This window comes from Talpa europaea, assembly GCF_964194135.1.
Source record: "Talpa europaea genome assembly, chromosome: 3".
In the NCBI taxonomy this organism is placed as follows: Eukaryota; Metazoa; Chordata; class Mammalia; order Eulipotyphla; family Talpidae; genus Talpa; species Talpa europaea.
Window position 1 is genome coordinate 51,434,420 of NC_140069.1, and position 24,589 is coordinate 51,459,008.

General features: G+C 37.2%; 1 protein-coding gene across 1 annotated transcript in view; it reads left to right on the forward strand.

Moving 5' to 3' along the window:
- The window catches only part of CPA6 (carboxypeptidase A6), a gene marked incomplete at both ends in the record, with an annotated part of 280,492 nt that overhangs the window by 186,635 nt on the left and 69,268 nt on the right, over positions 1-24,589 (forward strand). The window contains 4 exons of the mRNA XM_084230452.1: positions 6,327-6,451; positions 13,975-14,089; positions 15,607-15,708; positions 17,883-17,987. Coding sequence (XP_084086578.1) covers positions 6,327-6,451; positions 13,975-14,089; positions 15,607-15,708; positions 17,883-17,987 — 447 coding nt within the window. The remainder of the gene's footprint in view (positions 1-6,326; positions 6,452-13,974; positions 14,090-15,606; positions 15,709-17,882; positions 17,988-24,589) is intronic.

The following is a 24,589-nucleotide window of genomic DNA, read 5'->3' on the forward strand; positions in this document are numbered from 1 at the left end:
GTTCTACAATTTAGAACATTGCCAAGTGCCAGCCTATAATAAATGGGTTAATTTATGTAAAATAAATAAACCATAAATAGAGGAAAATCTCTATTTCTCTCTTCTTGACTTTTACAAAGTCAAGCTAAAAATGCTAACTCAATATAGGAGTCAGAAGCCTCTCTGTAGTATTGTCTTCAAATATTCACAAATTATCTCACAGAAGTCCAAATCTTATACATTTTTTTCTAAAACCCTCTTAACTGAGATTTCCCCTTGTTTAAACAAGCCAATATTTTTATATACTACCTATATGATCTGAAAGTCTTTGATTGATGGGCTTTGATCATTCATTCAGATTGGTGAACATACAAATTAGACACCTCTGATTCTTAGGCAGACATGTTATCCACTGGCCCTCACTGAATATATAAATTAATAGTTTAGGAAAGTGTTAAGAATCTTTTTCTTTTTCAACATTTGTGCTTTGTTTTACTAAGACTGACTATCCAATTATGACAGTCAGTATTCATCCTGAGAGAACTAAAGGGAAAACTTGGGCATCAAAACAAAGTTTGAGCAGGCCTTCCCACCTTTACCTCATGTCCTAGGAATAATGTTTTTTTAATGGCTTAGTAGTCAAGTTAGTAGTATTCATTTCTATCACATTAAAATTTACATTTTTGAGCAATGAACTGACCTAATTTTATTCCACTGTTGAGCTCACAATAATTTTTATGATTATTTTAATCTATGTCTTTAATAGTAAAACAACAGTCAACTTAGTTACCCACATTTCTGAAGTCTTTCATTGGATGTTTGAGGAGTCTGTGCTTAAGAGAAGTGACAACTTGCAACATGTTTCTGATCTTGAAGAGAAAAGGATAAGGGCTAGGTGAAATTAGTCCCAGAATTTTAATAGCTTATCAAATGCCTGTAGCTTATAGGAGATCATACTTTCTAGCCAAGTTTCCCTTCCAGTAGTCCACTGATATTTTCAATGTTAAGAATTCATAAAAGTAAAGCCAGGATAAATAATACCATGAAAAATAAGCATTCCTATAACTGTACCTGAAGAGTCCGCTACCATCATCAGAAAAGGATGCAATACTGTGACCTAAGAAGCAGCATAGTCTAAGATTACACATAAATGTAATAAAAATTCAAAATTAAGGACTTTTGACATAAGAAGTGGAATGAATGTACAAAATTCAAGTGAACCACCTTACCAAATTCATGGTAAGGGGAATAAGAAGCAGGAATAAAAGAATATTCTGGAGCAGTACTGAAAAGAGATTATTTTTTTTAACGGTTACTTTTTTAAAATTTTTTTTATTTTTATATTCCCCATACAATTGCAAACCCCTGATTTTGACCCCAATCCCTCTTTGGAAAGAGATTATTTGAAGAAAGAGGAAAGAGAAATGCAGTTTCATTTATTCCATCCGCAAAAATTTTTACTTTGTGGCTATTTTGTATCATGCATGGTTCTAAGTACAAGGTACAAAAGGATAAAGAGAAAAGAACCCCAGCCTTTCTAGTCTCACAGAGATAATGGGGAAAACAGGTATTAAGATGACAATTGTAGTGGATGGAATTGTGGCCTCCAAAATGACGTGCCATGTTCTAAACCATAGAACTTGCAAATGTGACCTAATTTGGATAATATTTTTGGCTGTACTGAAGTTAAAGATCTTGAGATGATAGCATCATGGATTACCCAGACAGGCCCTAAATCCAAGTACAAGTATCCTTATAAGAGAGAGAGAGAGAAGGATACCATGGAGGCAGAGATTGGAATGATGTGGCCACAAGCTACTTGCAGCCACTAGATATTAGAAGAAACAAAGATGGGTCTTCCCTTAGAGCCATTAGAGGTAACATAGCCTTGCCAACACCTGGATTTTGAACTTCTGGTCTCCAGAATTGTGAGAAAATAATTTGTTGGTTTAAAATAAACCATCTGGTCTGTCGCAATTTGTTATGGCAACCCTACAAAACTAATATAAATTTAATGTCTCCTAGTCACCATATACTGTTTACATGTGTTAATTGAACCCTAATAAATACATGAAAAACATACTGTTCAAAATCCTATTTTATAAATGAGGAAATGTAAGCAGAGAGCTAATGCACATTACCCAAAGTCACATGGCTAGTAAGTAGCAGAACTGGTATTCAAACTCAGCCTGACTGATTCTAGAATTCATACTCTTAATCACTGCATTCCCATAATCTCTGTAATCCTATAACAACAAATTATCAAATACTAATAGAGACAAATACATTAATGGAAACCAACACGAGGAAGCATAATTATCATCTTCATTTTACAGATGAAAAAGTGAGGCCCAGAATGGTAAAGAAACCTGCCCTAAACAGTAGAGCCTGGATTGCATCCTAGGGAGCTGGACTCCAGGGAACTGTCACTACACTACAGTGGCTTAATTTAGCTATTTCCCTTTGTGCTAGGAAACATCCCAGCTGTGTTCATAGTTTTAGTTTATTTATTGATCCCCTCCCCCCACCTTAAAACCATCTGAAACAGAGATGAAGTAGAATTTTATCTTCCCAGGTTTTCATATGTTTTTCAAATAATAGTAATAGCTAATGTTTTTGAGCTTTTATTATGTGCCAGACTCTATTATGTTTTCTTTTATTCTGATTAATCCTACAAAAGAATCTGCGGATAGACTTTTTTAGTTATCTGCACAATACAGATGATGAAACTAAGGCTCAGAAATATTTAAATTCCTCATAGTCACACAGCCAGTGCTGGCACAGCTAGCATTTCAGATTGCAAAGAACATATATAACTGACTATATGTGACTGGTAATTGCATGAGAAAAGGAACACACAAAAACCATCACCAGGTTCTAAGACTAGAAGATTCCTCAAAGGAACATCCTTTCTTTGAAATATCCTTTTGCTATGCAGCAAAGACCTGGGATGTTTGGTCAATAGCCTTAGACTGTCCTAAAAAGATTGCTGAGACTTTATTGTCATCATTATCTAGGGTCACCCAGCTGTTCATTTCAGAGTGTTTATCACTTCAGATGTGATCAGGTCCTAAGGAAGTGATTGATGGTAATCTGCCTATAGTAGGCTGACTAGAACTTTGGCATATCTGTGTATTATTTATAGAGTCAATAACCCCCAAGACAAATCATCATACTGAGACCCACCAGCCATAGCCCATCAAAATGTAAGTCGGGAAGCTGAAAATCGCTTCTTGTTCTGGAAATAGCTTCTTGTTCTGGGATACTCTTAGAAAGTCCTGAAAATATTCAGTCTATAAATTAGGGGCATTGTCACTATTTTTGAACTATGACTTAGAGAAGTGACTTCACCTCTACAAAACTGAGTCTTCTCACTCATTAAATATATCTGTAATTAATTCCTATCTTACAGTATTATTTAAAAGATAATAATGTCTATAAAGTGGGTGGCATTCTACAAATCTCATGTAACCTTTCACTATATCTTGCTATAGAAATTTGCCTGCCACCCACATGGACATGTTCATATTACTTATCCAAGCAAACTTTCTCCAAAATATTACTGAAGAAAATCAGATTATTTTAATTTACTTTCCTAATAATCACAACAACATCCAGTTCCTGATTTTGCTAATTCTTTTTTGGTGGTTTCCTTCAGACATACTGCTTTCTGATAACATTAATTTCTTAAGAAGTCTTCTCAAGGTCATGCTGTGGGATATGTTAATTCCATGGAACTTTCCTATAGAAAGCTATTCTTTTCTGTGGGATGAAGATCTTTAATTTAGCATGCATCCCAGAACATAGCACCTATACAGTAATCTCCAGAGTGGTGATTCATATTATTTTAGGTTCCTGTGTCTCTTTTCCCCTCTAAATACAGCACAATCTTTTCATCCCCAATGATTTTAAGGGATGGCAGCAAACCTTAATATCTAAAATCTATCCTATAATAGATTTAAAGGTAAATCCCCAAAATAATTAAAGGTATAAAATATAGCATATAAAGATAAGTGAAAGACATCTAGATGCTTTATGGTCAAAAGTTAAGAAATAAGCCATCATTAAAGAATGGAACAAGCAAAAAATGAAACTGTGTTACAGGTATAAGGAATTAAGAAAAATGCCTGACAATGTGGTAAATGTAGATATGAGCTACATTAGAATGTTGTCAACTTTTTCCTCCTTTGGAAATTTAAAAGATGTAGTTTAGATGCATTTATTGGGGACAGTTTGATTCAATCCTACATGTATCCTTGCCCAAGGGCTGACAGATGGATCAAATTACCTCTCAGTATCCCTTCCAGCCCCAGACTTCTGTTTTTCTATGACTGTAGGGCTAGCATGTTAGCTGAGTCAGATTTGCCCTTGTAACTTAGTGAGTGTCAGCAGCTTGAAAGAAAACAGGTAGACTCTTTGTCCTAAAAATAAATGCCTCTTGGGCCTCCCCATGGCTCAGTTGTTCAGCGCTGGGCTGCAAAGCCGCCCGCAGCCTCTGCAACGCCAGTTCGATACCCGGCTGCCTGCGAGGGTCCCACATGGCATGCAGACCTCTCCTGCCACGCCCGCTGGTCCCCTCAGCAGTGTATTTTGTCAGTCTGCATGTTCTGTTCCACACTCTGGCTCTGGTGAATTCTCTCTCACCCTCCTGCACTTCTGACTGTACCCAGTGCTTGTATAAAAAAAAATCCTCTCTACCCTGTACAAAATAAATTATAACACAGTTTACCAATATTTGCTTGTATGGTAGGATGAGGGAGTCAGTCACAAAGTATTTTTGGTCTTCTAAAGTTCCCTGGAAGAAACCAAACTTGGACACCTAGCTGGAGACGCAGTAACTAAACCTGCTCAGGGCTTAGCAGAGATCAAGAACAAACAAATAAGAAGAGTCCCAAACAGAAGACAGATTGTCAAGTTAAACTGTGCTTAATAGAATATGTGGCTCTAGGCTTTTATAAAAGATCAAGCTCTCCTCCTTCCCAGCTGAGTTTGGTCACTCTTTCCATGAATACGAAGTGACTGTCAGATATAGAGCAATTGAGAAGGCACTGGGCACACTATAGTAAGCCAAGCAATCATTACTACTGTTTTCCTGCAAAGCGCTGAACAGGTGCTTTGAATTGGGGACCATATCATGAATGACTACAGGATCTGTACTCATGACAAATAATGACTGAGTTGCTAATATGTACAAGGCACTGTTTTCAGCACATGGGATGGTATCCCAATAGACAAATCCTTTGCCCCAGACCACTCCCCCAGGAGTTTGTATTTTGGTAAGAGGAAGTTACATAATGAAAGAAGCATTAGATGGGCTCAGAACTATGGTAAGGAGCCTATACTGGCTGGCAGGTATGCCCTGAGAAGGAATGTTTCTATTGACATGTAAAGAATGAGTGGGAACTGGTAAAAGGCATATGTGTGGGGAGGAGGCACCTGGAAAGTGTTCTATTTACAGTTACCAAATGTTGTCAAACTGCCACAATTTGCTTGTTTAGTAGGAGAGAGGGTCATTTATCTTTCTCTTAAGGATGCTGAGTAAAAGGGACACTCATCTACTGTTGGTGGGAATGCAATTTGGTGCAGCCTCTGTGGAAAAGGTATGGAGATGTCTTTAAAAATGGAAAGCCCATGTGACCAAGCAGTACTTCCACTAAATATTTACCAAGATGAAAAGGTTTATGTACTCCCACGTCACTGAACCAACCAATCTAAGTGCCCAATGACAGGTGACTAAATAATTATGGACTATATACTCAATGTTAAACTTTGGAATAGCTGAGTAGTGTAAATAGTGTGTTTTGGGATAAAGTGGATGAAACTTGACATGTTTATGCTGTCAGAAAGTGAAAGGCAGATATTGGGTTATTTCACTTGTCTGTGGACTCACTATAAATAACAAAAAAAAATACATTGACAAAGTACAGCAAAAACAATTCTTAGACTTTGAGAGAAATTACAAGAATTGGGGGGAGTGAGAGTATACATATAGAGGAGTAAAAATGTTACCCCAAAGTTATATAGACATGTAAATGACTCAAAAAATATTCAAATATTTGTACAATCATTTAAAAAAATATCAAAGGCATACTTTAACCTGTTTTATCTCATTTTTACCTTGTGGATTTACTGATCTTTAAACTACTGTAAATTATGATGAAATTCTAATGCTATATCATTTGGATACAAAATTCAAAATTGAATAAGTTTATTCCAATTGTGCAAGCATTCAGTCTAATTCCAAAGTGTTTCATGTTACTGTATATAAATAATGCATTTGACATTGTGACATGGATCTTTCCCCACCTGCATTGAATATGAATTATAGGTTGGTTCCTGCACTACAGGTAGACCTGTGGCAGCCCAGCAGCATCTCCTATGTATCAGAAGGAACAGTTACGGATGTCCATATTCCCAAAAATGGTTCCTGGATCCTGTTAGCCTTCTTACAGGAAGCCAACATCCAGTACAAGTAAGCATTCTTTTTCGCTTGCTTAATTCATTTAAACTAAACTGAATTGAATGAGAGCTATGTACAGGTTATATATTGAATGCCTTCCAAAATGTTTCAGGTACTAATTTCTAAATTGGGAAAACCAACATGAATATAACAGTTATATTCACCTTTGATAAGCTTATTAATGTAATGGGAGAGAGGAGAGCAGCTACACTGACACATTTTCCTCCCATTACTACTAGATGGCTAGTGTAAACACAAATTTTTTTTCTGTATGAGGAAAGTAGTGCTATCTAAAAATACCTAGAAGGTGAATGGGAGGCAGAAAAATTTCCTGCAGGAGTGGTGTCAGCTAGGCAGAGGATGAAACCCAAGACCTTGCAGGCAGGGGAAACAATACAAGCACAGGGAAGGAGCAGCAAAACATGTCCAGGGACCTACAGGTGATCTTTGTTATTCGTACATAAAGTATCTATCAGAGTGAAAAAAAAGCCATAGAGCCAAGAGGAGGCCTGGCCTGTTGTAGGAAGCCTGATGCTCAGATCTTATCCTATAGGCCTTGGTACACAAATGGAGGAATTAAGCAAGGGTGTTACATGTAACTGGGCAGGAGTAGCAGTAGAATACTACAATAGAATACTACAATAATAGAATACTACAATAACACTCCAGATAAGAGAGAGTGAGGCCCTAAATCAGGACCAGATTCGCGGAATAGGAAAAGATTTTAAAAAATAGTTCAGAAGCAAAATCACCTGGACTCAGCACTTGGTCAGATGTGGGTGGAAGAGGATGAAGTCAAGAATGACTCCAAGTCTTTGGCTTGAGTGACTGAATAGACAGATTCCAACAGGTTTGGATATTTTTCAGAGCTGTTTTTAAAGGCATAGTGAGAGCAGTAAGACTAGAGGAAGTAGAAGATAGTCATAAGAGTCAAAGAAGAAATATGTTTATAGTGCCAAGTACGGTAGTAATATCCAGAGAGAAGACTGACAAGTTTCCTTTGGATTTAGTAATGGTAATTGTTTTGGTAACTCTAATACTGGGATTAGATTGTTAGGAGCAAAAGACAGAGAAGTGAACAGAAGGTGAGAACATGGAGGAGCAAGGCAGACTAGTGCTCTTAGAAGTCAGAATAAAAAGAAGCAAATAATGAGGAGTAATAACAGGTGGTTGCAGCATGATGACTGCTTAAAATTGGTGTGTTATTTCAGTGGGAGCAATATGGGCAGGTAGGCTGAGTGTTGTTGGGACCAATGGGGAAGGAGATATAAATGATGCAGGGAAAGAATGCACAGGTGGAGGACTGGGTTTGAAGATTATCTCTTCATATATTATAATTACAAAGATGCAAATGGCATCAGATTAAGATTGTAGAGAGAAAAGTCAGCAAGTTGAAAGACATGCCAGCTAAATTTTCTCATGAAGAAGCAAAATTATCTATAGAAGCAAAGAAACTCATTGAACAGTACTGCCAAGAGAAAAACTGGGGGTAGAACTAATAAAAGGAGTTGTTGCAAAGCAGAACGGATGCAGGATTGAAGTTTTGTTGGGTAGAATGACAGAATGATCTTGGTGCAAGGAAGTGGAGATTCCCAGTGAGATACTAGCTCAAGTATTCACCCATGGGGCCTAACCTAGATATAAAAAAGGAAGGCACACAATGGAAAAATAAAAGATATGAAGATCTTTAGAATGAAAAATGTGTAGTGTGACTGAAGGCAACAAAAATGGAAGTTTTGACAAGGTGTAGGCTGTTGGATGTCAAGAATTCTGGACCAGAACAAATATGACTGGTGACAAGATTCAGGGGGTGGCCATGAAGGAGCTGGGAAGATTAAAGTTAGGGGAAAGCAACAGGAATAACATGATGCTGAAGGGAAGAAGAGTTCTTCCTGGAAGTTACAAATTAAGGGGGAAGATATAAAATGGGATCCAGTGGGTCACTGACCTCTCTCCCTTCTGACCCCTTGGTAGGTGAGGTGGAAGAACAGACAGATACAAAAGAATGTGTGTTCTTGAGAATCCAATTTCTCTTACGGCAAAAATGAGGCTTCTTTGAAAAGACTAGAGAATGTGGGAATTTTCTTTACAATGGAAGAGGGATTCCAGTAAGCACAAGGAAATGGTGGAGAGATGGAGTCAATGCAGGATTTCGGGGTGGAGGCAAGTTGTGATAGGGTAGGAAGCACAATGTGAATATTGAGACAGAAGGGAGTAACTTAACCGTCTCTTTGGTGTCCTAGAATTTTAGGACTGAGGGAAATGGTTGTAAATGATTAACTTCAACTACCCCAACATTTTAGCAAGTTCTTGTGCTGCCAAAACTGACACAAAGATCCCTAATAGTGTCTGGCAAGGTCTGAGGACCTGGGTCAAATGAGGGCCCTTGTCGCTGTGCTAAGGGGTGCAGAGTGGTGGTGGCATGCCTCCTCATCCACAGAAATACTGCCCTGCCAAAAAGATCATTACAGTCTTATAAAAGCACTGATATGCATTTTGGAGAAAAGTATTTTGTCTGTGCTTCTAGAATAGAGACACAGCTGTGCATAAAGTTATTGTTCATGTTGGACACATTGTAGTCATTACTGTAGCTTTGAAGACATGCTTTCATTTTGTGAATGCCTGGCAGGAAAGAGCTTGGCAATTATATCTCTAGGTGCCAAGCAATAACACACATGCTTCATTAATAATTATTCAGTAAAAAAAGAATATATCAGTTATTTTAACAAGTCCCTTTTCTGTCATTAAATATAAATCATGCGAAACTGATAAAGAAAAAATATCACAGAGCATATAATCTTAAATGAGTGCTTTTAATCTGTTGTCTCCTATAGGGAACAATCACTTAGTATTCATTTTGTTGGTCCCAAGATAACACATAAGACTCAATTTATTATAGCCCTGAGTATTTTCAAAATATTATCACTTATTCTGTACAGCCATACATGTAACTATAGTCATCTTCAAAGCAAAGAGATCATGACCCCTTATGTATTGCCCCTAGAGATGATCAACCTGTCTCAATGAAATAACAGATAAGGTGCTATTCTGCTAAGAGAAATTCTATTGTTTTATCAATAAAATACCTGGAAAAAAAAGGAAATTCAAATTTTGAGACTCTCTTACCCATCCTGGAAGCTTTGGGGACATGTTTTCATACCAAGTGATGACATCACTTGCAAAATTCTTAATAATTCTAGTCACTATTATGGGAGGGGAGGAGTATACAATTTGGGATAGGAGTAGTAATCAGATATATGTAACTAAAAAAATAGAATGGTAACAAAAACCATTTTGGGGATATCATGTTCTTGTCAGTCTACTGACTTCCATTTAAATACTTGCAAGGACAATAGGTCTAGATGTACCCATGGCCTGTATTAAGTACAGTCTGTTACTGATCAGTGACCCTGAATCACTCAAGTAGGGCTACCAAAACAAAGGGCCAAAGGTTTGTTGGTTTAAAAAACAAACAGTTATCTCATGTTTCTGGAGGCTAGAAGTCTGAAATCAAGGTGTCAGCAGTGTTAGTTGTTTGTGAGGGAAGGATCTCCCAGGCCTCCCTCCTGGTTTGTTCATGGCCATCTTCTCACCGTCTCTTCCTACTGTTTCCCTCTATGTATGTCTATCTTTGTGTTCTCATCTTTCCCTTTTTTTAAATTGTGATAAAATATAAATAACATAAAATTTACCATTTTAAACATAAAACATGAGGCCTTAAGCACATTTACACTGCTGTGCAACCATGGGCACCATCCATTTCTAGAATTTTTTTATCTACCCAAACAACCAATTTACCCTTTATTAGTATACCAGTCATGTTGGATTAGGGCCCACCCTAGTGGCTTCTTCTTAATTACACCTAAAACAGCCCAATTTCCAAATAACGCCACATTCTGAGCACACACAAATTTGAAGGACGCAATTCAATCTATAAAATAGTTTACTTCTTTGTGTGACAGTCCACAGGTCAGGAGGCTGTTGCTATACTACTCCTGCCACTACCACTGCTGATCACAGCATGAAGCTGGTAACTAGATGCTGGAGCAAGTCCAGCCTGCAACCCCTTCTGAACAGTCATGTCTATGTGACCACAACGTGGCTAAGACAGCAGCATCAAGAGATGACCTCTGCCTTGCTCTTAACTTCTAGCTTGTCAGAGATCACAAATTTGTACCCAGAACACTAGCTGCAAGATTATCTAGAGCTTTTGCAGTACAGCAAGTCCAAGAAAGAAGGATAATAAGTGCTATAAAGAGTTGACCATGTCCAGCACAGACAAGCAAGGCTCAGTCGTGTACTTATGATCTATTTAAAATATTGATTTAGGGACCTCCCTGGTGGCATAGGGGTTAAAGACTCAGTGCTATCAAGCTATCGCCAGCCACTACAGCTGAATCACATGGCACAGCAGACCTCTCCTGTCTCACTCACTGTTCCCCTCAGCAGTGCATTTCAGTAGATATGCCTGTTTTGCTCGCCACTCTAGTGAGGCCCCTGCACCTCTCACCCCCTGCACCTCTGGCCTATACCCCAGTTCTTGTATGCATAAATAAATCTTTAAAAAAATATTTATTTGAAATTAATCTAGAGGACTGAGAGCAGTGAGTCCCCAGATTTAATTAGCCTAAATTACTGGTTTCCAAATTGCTAGTCTAAATTAGTAGTTCTTAAGCCTGACAATATTTTTAAAATCATCTGATGTGTTTTTAAATCAGACCCATACCCTATTTACATTCTATTCTGATGTAACAGGATCTAGTGTGGGTTCTGAAGCAACCCAACTTAAGAATCACTAATTTAAATGAATGGATAAAACACTAGGAATCCAAAGACTAGCTCTTTTTATAGCACTAGGAAACTTTAAAATAAAACTGAGAAACTTAAGAGTATATTCATTAAAGGAGTTAATAACCTAATGTGATAGCTTTCAACATCAAACTGAGACTTTATCATTTTCTTACTTCATTGAAAACACTAGCAAAGTTGACAAGAAAATATTAAAACAAATCTTTTGTGGGAGCCATTCTCCTTTAGAATATTTAGACAGTTTTCTGAGCATTTTATATGTGGTAACAAGTATTTGTCGATTGACAATAAATTACAAAAATCTAATCAACTAAGAAGCATAAATAACTTTTCATACTGAAACTCTTGGGAAAATATTACCTTTTTTAAGGCAACAATGGTTTTTCTACCAAGAACTGGCAACCCAAGTGATGAATCAGAGAAATTGCTCTTACCTTGAGTGGAAACAAGTTATCTGCACTTATTTATATTTAGACAATCTGTCCACTTTACAAGTATTGCAAAAAAATATATCAGTTTTGTAAACGCCCTAAACTTTTTGAATATTTTTAAAGTTTCTATTTTTGTTTGTGTATTTTTATCTGTTTCAACTGGGATTTTAGAAGAAGACTCTTTAGATTTCTGGCAATGGCAAATCTAGTTTCTTCAGATAGAGAAACAGCCAATGAAAATGGATACATGACAGGGTGAGGGAGGCATATCTAAAGATTGACTGCAGTAACTAGAAGGTGTTGACAGTTTAAAACCACCTCAGCCCTAATCAAACTAGCTTTCTTGACCATTCCATATTCTCTCTCAACAAAGGAAGTGTAGACACAGACATACAGGTCCATTTTGATTTTTAAGACCTGCACTGGCTGTACTGTAAAATTCCTTAGCTCTAATTTCACCTTCTGTAAATTCTTTTGAAAGATAAAACATGTGGGCCTCCCTGGTGGCGCAGGGGGTTAAGATGCAACCTATGAAGCTGTGCGCAGCCTCCACAGCACAAGTTCCCCAGCCGGCCAGCGAGCAACCCACATGGCACTGCAGACCTCTCCTGACTTGCCTGCTGCTCCTCTCAGCAGTGTATTTCAGTCAATCTGCCTGTTCTGCTCCCTACTCTGTCTCTGATGAATCCTCTCACCCCCCTTCACATGCACACAACTCTGGCCTGTACCCCAGCTCTTATATGCATAAATAAATAAAAATCTTTAAAAAAAAAAAAAAGATAAAACACGCAAGCAAAACTTTTTAGCTGCCTGCCAGGCCCAGAAGAAATAATTTAGGGGCTCTTTAACATCTCTAAATATTCCAAAGAGTGAGCACCTTGTTAGCGCATGGCACCCTAGTTAGAAGAGATGGGTGAGTGTTGAGAAGACAAGCCTGTATGTAGATCAGATGTCTCATCAAGAATATAGAGAAACCAAAGAAAGGGTCAGACAAGGACAGACTTTAAAACCAACCCTTGAAAATGGAGCATAGATCTGAGGCATGTGGGGAGGGCAAATGGACTATGGTGGAGGACTATGGGTGTTTTAGTGCGGGGACAGCTGGTATAACCACCCCTGGGGGGAGAAATCCTATACTGTCAAGAAATTAACAAGGCTATAAAACAATGGTACTGCATTAAAAATTTAAAAATAAGCTAATAACTCCAGCTAGATCTGGTTCCACACATTACAGCCACCGCGACCTCAGTCTTCAATTTCCAAATTCATTCACTTTGATTAACTGAGTTTGTCTACTCTTGGTATTCTTAATACTGGCAGGCAGTGAAAATGCCTTTGTTAAAGCTAGGTTTTTGTTTTGATTGTCAGTTTCCTTGAAGACAGTTTCTTACCTACTTTGCCCTATGAGTATTGGGCCAGGTATGCTGGGAGAGACAAGAAAAATCTTCCAATGATGAAAGAGATGGGGACAGAAAGAAGCAGCAGGAGGGCCTCCCTGGTGGTGCAGCAGTTGAGCAAGCTGCCCGCAGCCTCTGCAGCGCCGGTTTGATCCCTGGCCACAGGGCGAGGGTCCCACATGGCGCGCAGACCTTTCCTGCCACCCGCTGCTCCCCACAGCAGTGTACTTCATTAGTCTGCCTACTCTGCTCTCCGCTCTGGCTCTGGTGAATTTTTTCACCCTCCCGTGCTTCTGACTGTACCCAGTGCTTGTATAAATAAATAAATAAATCTTAAAAAAAAAAAAGAAAGAAAGAAAGAAGCAGCAGGAAAAGAGGAAGTGGCAATGGAGTCTTGTTTCAGTTTTCAAAATGTTACACTGGACCTGGGGTCAAAAGATTAAAATTTGGGTTCACATTCCAAATTCAAATTCTGGCTCTGTAAAACCAGCAGAGTAACATTGGTGTGTTCTTAACACTTTTGAACCTGTTTCTCCATTTGTAAAATGGAGATAACAATAAAATCCACATCATGGTTACTATGGTCAAATTTAAAAAAAAAAAAATAAGATCATATGTGAAAAAAAACAATACAATGCCTAGTACCTGGTAGGTATTCAATATATATAAAGGTTCCTGTCTGTCTAGTAACTGTTCAATCAGTGGTAGTTATAATACTATTTGGGAACATCTGCTTATAATTTTACATTTTTAATTCATTACATTTAATAGTTTTTATTGTCTGAAAAAAAATTTCCCAACATTTTAGTATTTTTAGAAATGTCCATTTTCATTGTCATTTTCATGCATGTGTGACTTTCCCTTGATATTATCTGATTTTCTATCATTTCAAATCCAGGATACTCATAGATGATCTGCAGAAAGCACTGGAAAAGGGAAGCAGTTTGCAAACCCAGAGAAGTCGAAGATCACTTGCTGAATATAATTATGAGGTTTATCACTCCTTAGAAGAAGTATGTAATCAAAGGAGTCATTATTGGTTTGTTGTTTTGTTTTTTTTTTTTCTTTACAAATGCAATCTTATTTAGATCTAAGGACTGGGAGAAATGCATAGTGACAGTGGGGCTATATGAAAAGTATATATAGCTCATATTGCCTAGGCATTCTGATCAGTCACCTCTTCCATTAAGCCTTTTACTGCCATAGAAGACATAGCAAAATGATTTGAATTTCACCTGCTTTGCCCAACCCACTCCTACAAAGGACAGGGGAAGTGCAATGGAAAAGTAAAGTAAGGTATCTGTACTTCTACAAAGACCTTCACTAAAAAGCCATGGAAGTTTCAGATAGACAGAATTCAAGGCCAATGACTTGGTTGACAGGTAATGTGAACTTTGAAATCTTCCCTGGAACAGATGCAAAGATGGGGTGTGGGGGATTAAAAAGTTTTACATAGAAGTGTTATTAACAAGTGAATTTTTAAAAATGTGTTTATGTACAAATATATAGAGACATATCCTGCTTATATCCTACTCATGAGACTAAATAATAGAAAGAAAATATGGGTGCTTTCCAAAATTCACTTTTTCAGCAGAGCCTCCTTCACAGCATGGAACAGTGGGATACTTTTGTGTGACTTCCTTACTCTTTAGAGGGCTTTTAAGTCAAAATTATCACCTATCTTTCTAAGTGCCTTCTTTATCCATCTCAAATATACCTTCTCCTGATGACAGATAAGTGTCTGTGAATGGATCAATGCAAATGTACACTATTACTGGAGAAACTATTCAGAGTATGCTCTCCAGTGTGTGACTTAGCAGAATAATGTTTAAATGCAAAAGATAATGTCTCTTTTAGTTAGCATCTTCCGCTTAGTGGCAAATTACAATATGTGGGAATTTAATGAATACTTTCAAGTAGTTTGGATGGTTTTCTTGAAGTTGATTTTTTTTTTTCCTCTTAAATGCTTGGGGAGAGATAGAAATAAGTTTTTTTGGTTTTTGAAAGATTTATGCATACAAGAGCTGGGGTACAGGCCAGAGGATGAGAGGATTCACCCAGAGAAAGAGAGAGGAGCAATGGGTGAGACAGGAGAGGTCTGCTGAGCCATGTGGGTCACCACCCTGGCCGGGGATTGAACTCGTGCTGCAGTGGCTGCAGATTGCTTCATAATCCTGACGCTTAACCCCTTGTGCCATCAGGGAGGACCCAGAAATAAATTTTGACTTTCAAAAAGAACCCAGAACACATTAGCTATCTGTAAATTTCTATCATCAAGATATTAATGATAAATGGCAATAGAAGGTATGCTATAAAGAGGGAAAAACATAAGGATAGGAGGACATTATTATTTGTAAAGGTAGAAAATAAAATAATTTTAAGAATTCAAAAGAATTAATGGAAAATAACTGGGCTTTTTTTAATTTAATGGTCCTCTGAGTTCTGAGACCTATTGTAGTTTTTATCTTTTCTGTACTAAAATTTCCATAGTTATGAGAGTCTGACATGGTTTATATTTTTTTGCTTTTAGATTCAGAATTGGATGCATCATCTGAATAAAACTTATACAGGCTTCATTCATATGTTCTCAATTGGAAAATCATATGAAGGAAGATCTCTTTTTGTTCTAAAGGTGAAAATGAGAAATTATTAAATAAATATCTGCTTAGACGTTCATCTTCAACTTTGACAAGAGGAAATGGTCTTTCATAATATCTCATATTTAACATCTAATAATTTCAGGGGGTGGGGAAAGTTGAGCCATATATTTTTTTAAAGATTATTTATTTATACAAGCACTAGGTACAGTCAGAAGTGCGGGAGGGTGAGAGAATTCACCAGAGCCAGAGCGGGGAACAGAACAGGCTGATTGAAAAAGTACACTGCTGAGGGAAGTAGCGGGTGGCAGGAGAGGTCTGCACGCCATGTGGGACCCTCGCCCTGTGGCCAGGGATCAAACCGGCACTGCAGAGGCTGCAGGCAGCTTCGCAGCGCAGCACTCAACTGCTGTGCCACCAAGGGAGGCCCAAGTTGAGCCATATTTGATACTTGCCTTTGAGTATTCCAGAGAAGACTTCTTTTAACATTCAGATTTTTTGATCCACTTGAAAAAAACTTCAAAATTAGTTCATCTTAAGTAGTAGCAACTCATAACCAATCTAGCTACTGAACAATAGTTCACCATACATTTGAAGACAAACATCTAAAAGGATTTAATCTGTATTCATTGTCTTTATTCTCTCACCTCCCAGTCAGACCTTGACACACTGGTCTCTGCCCTTCTTCCTCCCCCCCCCCATCCCCTCCTTATTTAGCCATTATATAGAGACACATGTGTCCTGCTCAAACAATAAATTTGACACCTCTAACCCTTCTCTTGCCAACAATAACTTCTAGTGATTCTCCTCACTTCTTCTCTGAACATTCCCTCAGGTCTCATTCACAGACCCCTCTGCCCTTGTCTTTCCTTACATTCTGCTAATTCTAGGACCCTCTCCTCATATCTACCCTCCCTCAAACAACTCTCAATAGAATATTTCTAGGTAATCATTCTAGACTTTTCTACTCAATAGAGTCACACTCTGAGCTTTAAATTTATCTTCATTGCCTACTTTTTGTTCATATCTGGATGTCTATAAAAGCACCTCAAATGCAGATGCACCCAGTCCAGAAAGAGGAGGATCTTCCTAAATTCCTCTCCTTTATTTTAACTATTTTAAATCTACAACAAAGAATTGATGATTCTCCTAAATATCTTTTGGGTCTATCCTAATCTCTGGTCCCCACTTTCCAAATTTATATTTGAAACTATTCTTCTCAGATTATTGCAATAATGGGCTCAGTATACCAAACTTCAAGTCCCTGTCCTCTATCTTTAATCTTTCCTCCACACTGTCAGTGTGAGCTCATACTCTTTCTCACATTCACACAGAAGCCTCACCTCTTTTATGTAATATCCATGTGTATGTTCTCTGCCTCTATATCCATTTTCTTTTCACCTACCATCCTCTTACTCCAGAAGCCATTCCTCAAATATGGTATGCTCAGATTCTCTTCCAACCTAGAGATGCCTTCTTCTAACTTATCTGCTAGGCAAGCATCAAGTTCATCAACTACTCATGCTGCTCTTTGAAATATTTTCTTTCCCAGGAAAATTAGACACAACATCCCTTGTTCCCAAAGTAACATATATATATATATATATATATATATATATATATATATATGCATATAGTGATTGTGTACTCACAGGTCTGCCTCCCCACTAGCAGAGAACTGTTTTTTCATTATTGAATCTCCACTGCCAAGCACAATGTCTAGCACTGAAAAGGATTTCATATAATATTAGTTGTGTGAGATAATGAATAAGTGAAAATTAGATCCCCTGTGACTAGAATGTCAAGAACTACCTATAGCTTACAAGATTAGAAGCCAAGTTTTAAGTATTATTGATATAATAGGAAGGTAAGGAAAAATCTGTCACCTCTTTCTACAAATTGAGTTGTTGTTCCATCTTGTGTTGAAATAAGATTTCACTTTACCAATAAAACATAGCTGTTTAACAAATATGTTTCCCTTGGGTATTTTCCAGTTCATTTATTTTTAATTAGGGTAATAAATTTATAGTTTTTGTAGGAATAAGCCTGGACTTCTAAAATAAATAGGAAATCTCTTAATCTTTTTTATGGGGTTACATAAAGAACTAAACTATAGTGAAGAATTACGATGAAACCTTACTAAAGTGCGCTTGTCATGAATTCAAAAACAAGAACCTGTGTTGGTTACTATGAATACTCTTATCTTTAGCTGGGCAGAAGATCACGATCTTACAAAAGAGCTGTCTGGATAGACTGTGGTATACATGCAAGAGAGTGGATTGGTCCTGCCTTTTGTCAGTGGTTTGTAAAAGAGGTAAGTTAAACTCTTTACATAATGTCCATTTCAATTTATTGGTGTTTCCCATGTCTTTTGTTCTAATTGGAGAACAAAAGTGGAGATTTAATGCCAGTGATCCCTAAATTGAATGATATAACACCTTGGTTTACTGGGTGGCATTCAAATTTATAAAAACATCTCATAAGTTTAGTCCATCCTCTGCCCTTAGGAATAGGAATTACCAACTCTCATTAAAGAGAAAGAAACTGAGGTTCAGAATATTTATGGATTTGTGACAAATTGAGAATCAACCATTGTACTACATATGACGTAAGGCTGAAAATCTAATTTTCAGTGTTCTATAGCAATTTATTATAAGATATTCATCTCAAAGTTCTTCATCACCTGACCTCCATCAAAATTCTTTCACATATGCTATAACAATAAAGAGATGAATGCCAGATAGCATTTTGTACTCCAAAGCTTTAGCATTTGTGGATTTAACATTCTCACTTTCAGGTATGGTCTTTGATTCTAATAGTTGATGACTTATAGTGATTTATTTTCTAAAAGCTTCATTTAAATCATGAACTCTGAGATTATATCATCAAGTATGTCCCTATCCCAATAGGGAGCCAACATCATGGACTAATATGTTCTAATATTTTTCTGATGGTTGTCAAGAATGCAGTAACTTTCATGGTTTTTTTAAGAGTCTTAGAAGAAAATTAACCACTAGTACTGATGAAAGTGAAGAAGTCTAATGAAATGAAAGTTTTTGGAAAATGAGTCTACAAATTTCTTTAGATCTGTACTTACACCTGACCTTATAGAGAACCAATAAAGATACAAAAGATATTTAAATATTTCACTTATATCTTAGTGTGTCTTATGGGGTAATGACATGCCCTAGTGAAGTTTAAGATTTTGAAGACTCTCCTATTCTTGGAAAAAATATCCCTCTCAAATGTCAATAATATACTAAATTTCCCAAATATGCCATTATAAATCTCATAAAAGTATACTTGATTTTTATGAATATTGTGTAATAAAATTTAAGCTGTTCCCTTTCAATGTGTTGAGCAATTTGAATTCACAAAACACCATTTCATCCTGCTAGGACAAAAATCAAAAGCTAATAAATTGTTAGCTCTACTACCCTTATATTAAATATTTAAAGCATATACACCATATATTATCTGCTATTTCAAGTTTAAAAAAAAAAGGAGAGGGAATGGTTAAGTATAAAACATCTATTATATAGATTATTGTCTGGTTTATTATTTAATAATGAGATGTAACTCCAAAACATTTAACCTTGCCTTCTACATATGCAACTTCTTTATATGACACCTAAACTTGGCCATGTGATTATTAGCTGTCTCTTTCTGTACCAATGCCAAGGGAAAAGACTATCTTGCTTATTGCCAAATCCCCAACACCTGGCACTTGGTAAGTCTATATATTTTCTGGAAGATGACTTGTTAAATCTTTTCATAGGAAGATACCATCTCATATGGGAATGACCCATATTAAAAGGAAAAGAAACAAGTGTAGGTGAGGATGTACAGAAAAAGGAATTCTCAGGTAATGCTGGTGAGACTGTAAACTGGTCCAACCCCTATGGAAAACAGTAAGGAGGTATCTAAAAATATTAAAAATGGATCTAATATGTAACCCTGTAATTCCACTCCTGGGTTTCTACACAGAAAAACACTAATTTGAAGGGATATGTGTATTTGTATGCTAATTACAGCCCTATTTAAAATAGCTAAGTTATAGAAACAGCCCAAGGACAGAGGAGCAGATCGGAAAAATGTTCACATACACACATATATGTATATACATATGGAGTACATATATATGGAGTACTATTCAGCTATCTAAAAATATGGACTCTTGCCATTTGCTAAGTGAAATAACTCAGAAGAAGAAAGACAACTTATATGTGGAATATAGAGAAAAAAAAAAGCATCAGTCAAAACCAAACCAATAATAAACTCTTAACATCTGACTGCAAAACAGAGGAGGAGGATGGTAGTTTAGGAAGAATATGAAAATATGCATTTGTAGAAATTTGTACCTATAACCCCCAAAGCAAATACAACAATGTAAGCATACTCTATATATAAAAAAAGTCATCTCAGAATATGAATGGTACCACCTGGATTTTTTTTTAAATAATAAATTTTATTTTTATATTCCCCCATACAATTGCAAACCCCATTCTGACCCCAATCCCTCCCCTCCCGCCCACCACCCCCCAAAAAGTGTCTCTGGTTCATAGTTTTTTGTTGATTTTGATTTTCACTTTCTTATAGTTATTCATTTTCCTGGTCCCTTATTTAAGTTTTCTAGATTCCTGCTATGAGTGAGACCATCCGGTATTTTTCTTTTTCTTTTTGGCTTATTTCGCTGAGCATGATCCCTTCCAGCGCCATCCATGTTGCTGCAAATTGCATGTGTTTATCTTTTTTGAATGCTGAGTAATATTCCATGGTATATATGTACCACATCTTCTTGATCCAGTCATCTATTTTTGGGCATTTGGGCTGTTTCCAAAGCTTAGCTATTGTAAATAGTGCTGCTATAAACATAGGGGTGCAGGTGTTCTTTGGAATTGACGTTTCTGTGTCCTTTGGGTAAATACCTAGGAGTGGAATTGCTGGATCATATGGAAGCTCTATGTTTAGTAGGTCCAGAAATCTCCACACAGCTCTCCATAGTGGTTGGACCAGTTTGCACTCCCACCAACAGTGTAGAAGAGTTCCTTTTTTCCACAACCTCGACAACATTTGCTGTTGCTAGTTTTTTTAATATGTGCCATTCTCACTGGTGTAAGATGGTATCTCATGGTAGTTTTGATTTGCATTTCCCTGATTACAAGTGATGTTGAACATTTTTTCATATGCCTGTTGGCCATTTGCATTTCCTCTTCAGAGAAGTTTCTTTTTAGCTCTTCTGCCCATTTTTGGGCTGGATTATTTTCTTTGTTGTTGTTGAGTCTCATCAGCTCTTTGCAGATTTTTGTGATCAGTCCTTTATCATTAGTGTTGGGTGCAAAAATGTTCTCCCAGTTGGTGGGGTTTCTCTTTGTTTTTGTTATTGTCTCTTTTACTGTGCAGAAGCTCTTTAATTTGATGTAGTCCCAGCTGTTTATCTTTGCCTTCACTATCACTGCTTTGGGTGATGTGTCTGTAAAGATGTCTTTAATGTGCAAATCCCGTAGTGTTTCGCCTATATTTCCTTCTATATATTTTATGGTTTCAGGTCTTATGTCTAGTTCTTTAATCCATTTTGAGTTGATTTTTGTGTATGGTGTGAGGTAGTGGTCAAGCTTCATTCTTTTGCATGTAGCAACCCAGTTTTCCCAGCACCATTTATTGAACAAACTTTCTTTGTTCCAATGCATAGTCTTTGCTCCTTTGTCAAAGATTAGTTGACCATAAATCTGTGGGTTTATTTCTGGATTTTCTATTCGATTCCATTGGTCTGTATGTCTGTTCTTGTTCCAATACCATGCAGTTTTGATGATTATGGCTTTGTAGTATAGTTTAGTCTGGGAGTGTGATGCCTCCATTTCCTTCTTTTTGTTTCAGGAGAGCTTTGGCTATTCGGGGTTTTTTTGTGATTCCATATGAATTTCATCAATAATTGTTCTATTTCTTTGAAGAATGACATTGAAATTTTGATTGGAATAGCACTGAATCTGTATATTGCTTTTGGTAGGATGGCCATTTTAATAATGTTTATTCTTCCAATCCAATGAGCAGGGGATGTCTTTCCATTTCTTTGTGTCTTCTTCTATTTCTTTTAACAGTGTTTTATAGTTTTCTTTGTATAGGTCCTTTACCTCTTTTGTTAGATTTATTCCCAAATATTTGATTTTTTTTGTTTCGATAATAAAAGGGATTTTTTTTTATTTCTTCTTCTTCAGATTTATTGTTTGTGTATAGGAAGGCTACTGACTTTTGCGTGTTGATTTTGTATCCTGCCACTTTACTGAATTGATTGATGAGTTGAATTAGTTTTTCTGTGGCATTTTTGGGGTTCTCTATGTATATTATCATATCATCTGCAAATAGTGATAGTTTGACTTCTTCTTTTCCTATTTGGATTCCTTGTATGTCTTTCTCTTGTCTTATTGCTCTGGCTAGGACTTCCATATTATATTGAAAAGCAGTGGTGAGAGTGGACATCCTTGTCTTGTTCCAGATCTTAATGGAATTGCTTTCAGCTTTTCACCATTGAGAATGATACTGGCTGTTGGCTTGTCATAGATGGCCTTTATGATGTTGAGGTATGTTCCTTGTATCCCAAGAATTTCAAGGGCTTTTATCATGAATGGGTGTTGCACTTTGTCGAAAGCTTTCTCAGCATCTATTGATATTATCATATGGTTTTTATATTTCTTTTTGTTGATGTATTGGATAACGTTGATTGATTTTCAGATGTTAAACCATCCTGTGTCCCTGGAATGAATCCTACTTGGTCATGGTGAATTATCTGGATTTTTATAGTACACAAACTGTACAGCCATATACAACAGCCTACAGCTCAAGCTAAATTTCCAAGTACATAGTGTAACCACAAAAAAAGGAAGAGTCATGTATGATAATTGTTAGAAGTAGTTTACTTCCCTCAGAGAAGGTGAGGAAATAAGAGAGAGCAGGCCAAAGATGGAAACCAGTCTCTTTGTAACTTAATCTAAGAAGTGACATCTGATCATTTTGCAATATTCTGTTCCTAAGAAGTGAATCGCTAGGTCCAGACCATATGAAAGGTGAGAGCATTACATGAGAGCATGAGTGCCAAGAGGCAGGAGTCTTTGGCATCCACCTTAGAGACTGCCTACCACATCCTGATGGAATTTTCCCCACAATCACCACTATAATCTCTGCATCCTTACTCAAATGTAAACTGGAGGATAATTTATCAAGTTCTAGAATCCAGCGCAAACAAAAGATTGCATAGAAGTTATGCACACACATTTAGAAGTAACACAATTCTATGTTCAAATGCCAGTTCTGCCATTTGCTAACTATACGATCTGGGTAGGAAAGTCATTTAACATCTCTGAACCTTAATAAAATAGGGAAAATAACAGTATGTAACACATTGGGTTATTGGGAGAATTAAATGCATGTAAAATGTACAGAGTACTTAGAATATAATGGGCACTTAAAATCTATCTGTTATTATATCAATAATTTGGTATAAGTTAATAACCAACAGAATATTTAGAAAGAAAATCATCAAGTATAATATGGAATTCAACGGCCAACATTTTAGATCACTGTTAGTATGTGTTCCATAGGACTAAAAAAGAATGTGCATTCTAAGATAAAATAAAGGAAATTTTTAAAATTGAACTGAATGAAAATAGAATACAACAGATCAGAATTTATGGTACACTGTCAAGAAGTAAAATTATAGCACTAAAAGCATACATTAGAGAAAAAAGTCTCAGAACAATTGTTTAAGCTCTTACTTCAAGAATCTAGGAAAAGAATAGAAAATAAGCCCAAAGCAAGCAGGAAGAAATAATACAAATGGATTATTTATTAGGGAAATGAGGAAAATCATTGAAACAAATAGCTTTGTTGGTGGTGTTTTCAAGAACCAGCTAACAAAGCTCTAGGACACTCAGTTCATGATATTAAAATTTTATTTATACATACACATTCCAAATGGTTTTATTAGGGGGAAAGGATGTTCTGAGCTAATCCCATACAGGCTTTGTGGACCCCACCCCCACTCCAGACCAAAGTCATCAAGACATTGGGAAAGACAAATCCCGTCACCACCAAAGGGAAGGTGACTGGGACCTGAGGGTGGAGTTAAGCAGCCAGGTTGGGTATGAAAACCAAACACGTGGGCCTTGGGGTCTCTCCCTCTGTTGCTCGCCTCCTGGCTTCACGGCTCCTGGCTCGTGGCCAGCTTTCAGAGCGCCATTTGGGATTCCAGATCAGCGGATCAGGTAGGACGCATTTAAAACTTTGTCTCCCACGTTTCTCCCTGAGCTGTACATTTCCTCATTTGCCCTTCCCTTGTAAATAAACCTTTTATTAACCTTTTGTGTGTGCCTACAGTAGAGCATTGATAAGTCCTTTTTTTTTTTTTTATTTGTTTGTTTGTTTGTTTTGTTTATACATGCACTGGGTACAGTCAGAAGCGCGCGGGGGGTGAGAGAATTCACCAGAGCCAGAGCAGGGAGCAGAGCAGGCAGAAGGACCGAAGTACACTGCTGAGGGGAGCAGCGGGCGGCAGGAGAGGTCTGCGCGCCATGTGGGACCCTCTTCCAGTGCCCGGGGAGCAGCCGGGGATCGAACTGGCGCCGCAGAGGCCGCGGGCAGCTTCACAACCCAGCGCTCAACCGCTGTGCCACCGGGGAGGCCCTGATAAGTCCTTTTAAGCGCACAGGTGAGGACCCACAGTCAGGCACTCTGTTTTGTATTGGGGCTACCCTATAACAGTTTCACTGTAAAATTCTACCAAATGTTTAAAGAAAACAAATTGTAGACAATATTTCCAAAAATAGAAAACACTTCCAATTCTAGTATTACCTGATACTAAAATCATGTGAAGAAGATAGAAAAAAAAAAAATGAAACCTGGAGACTAATATCTTTCATGAAA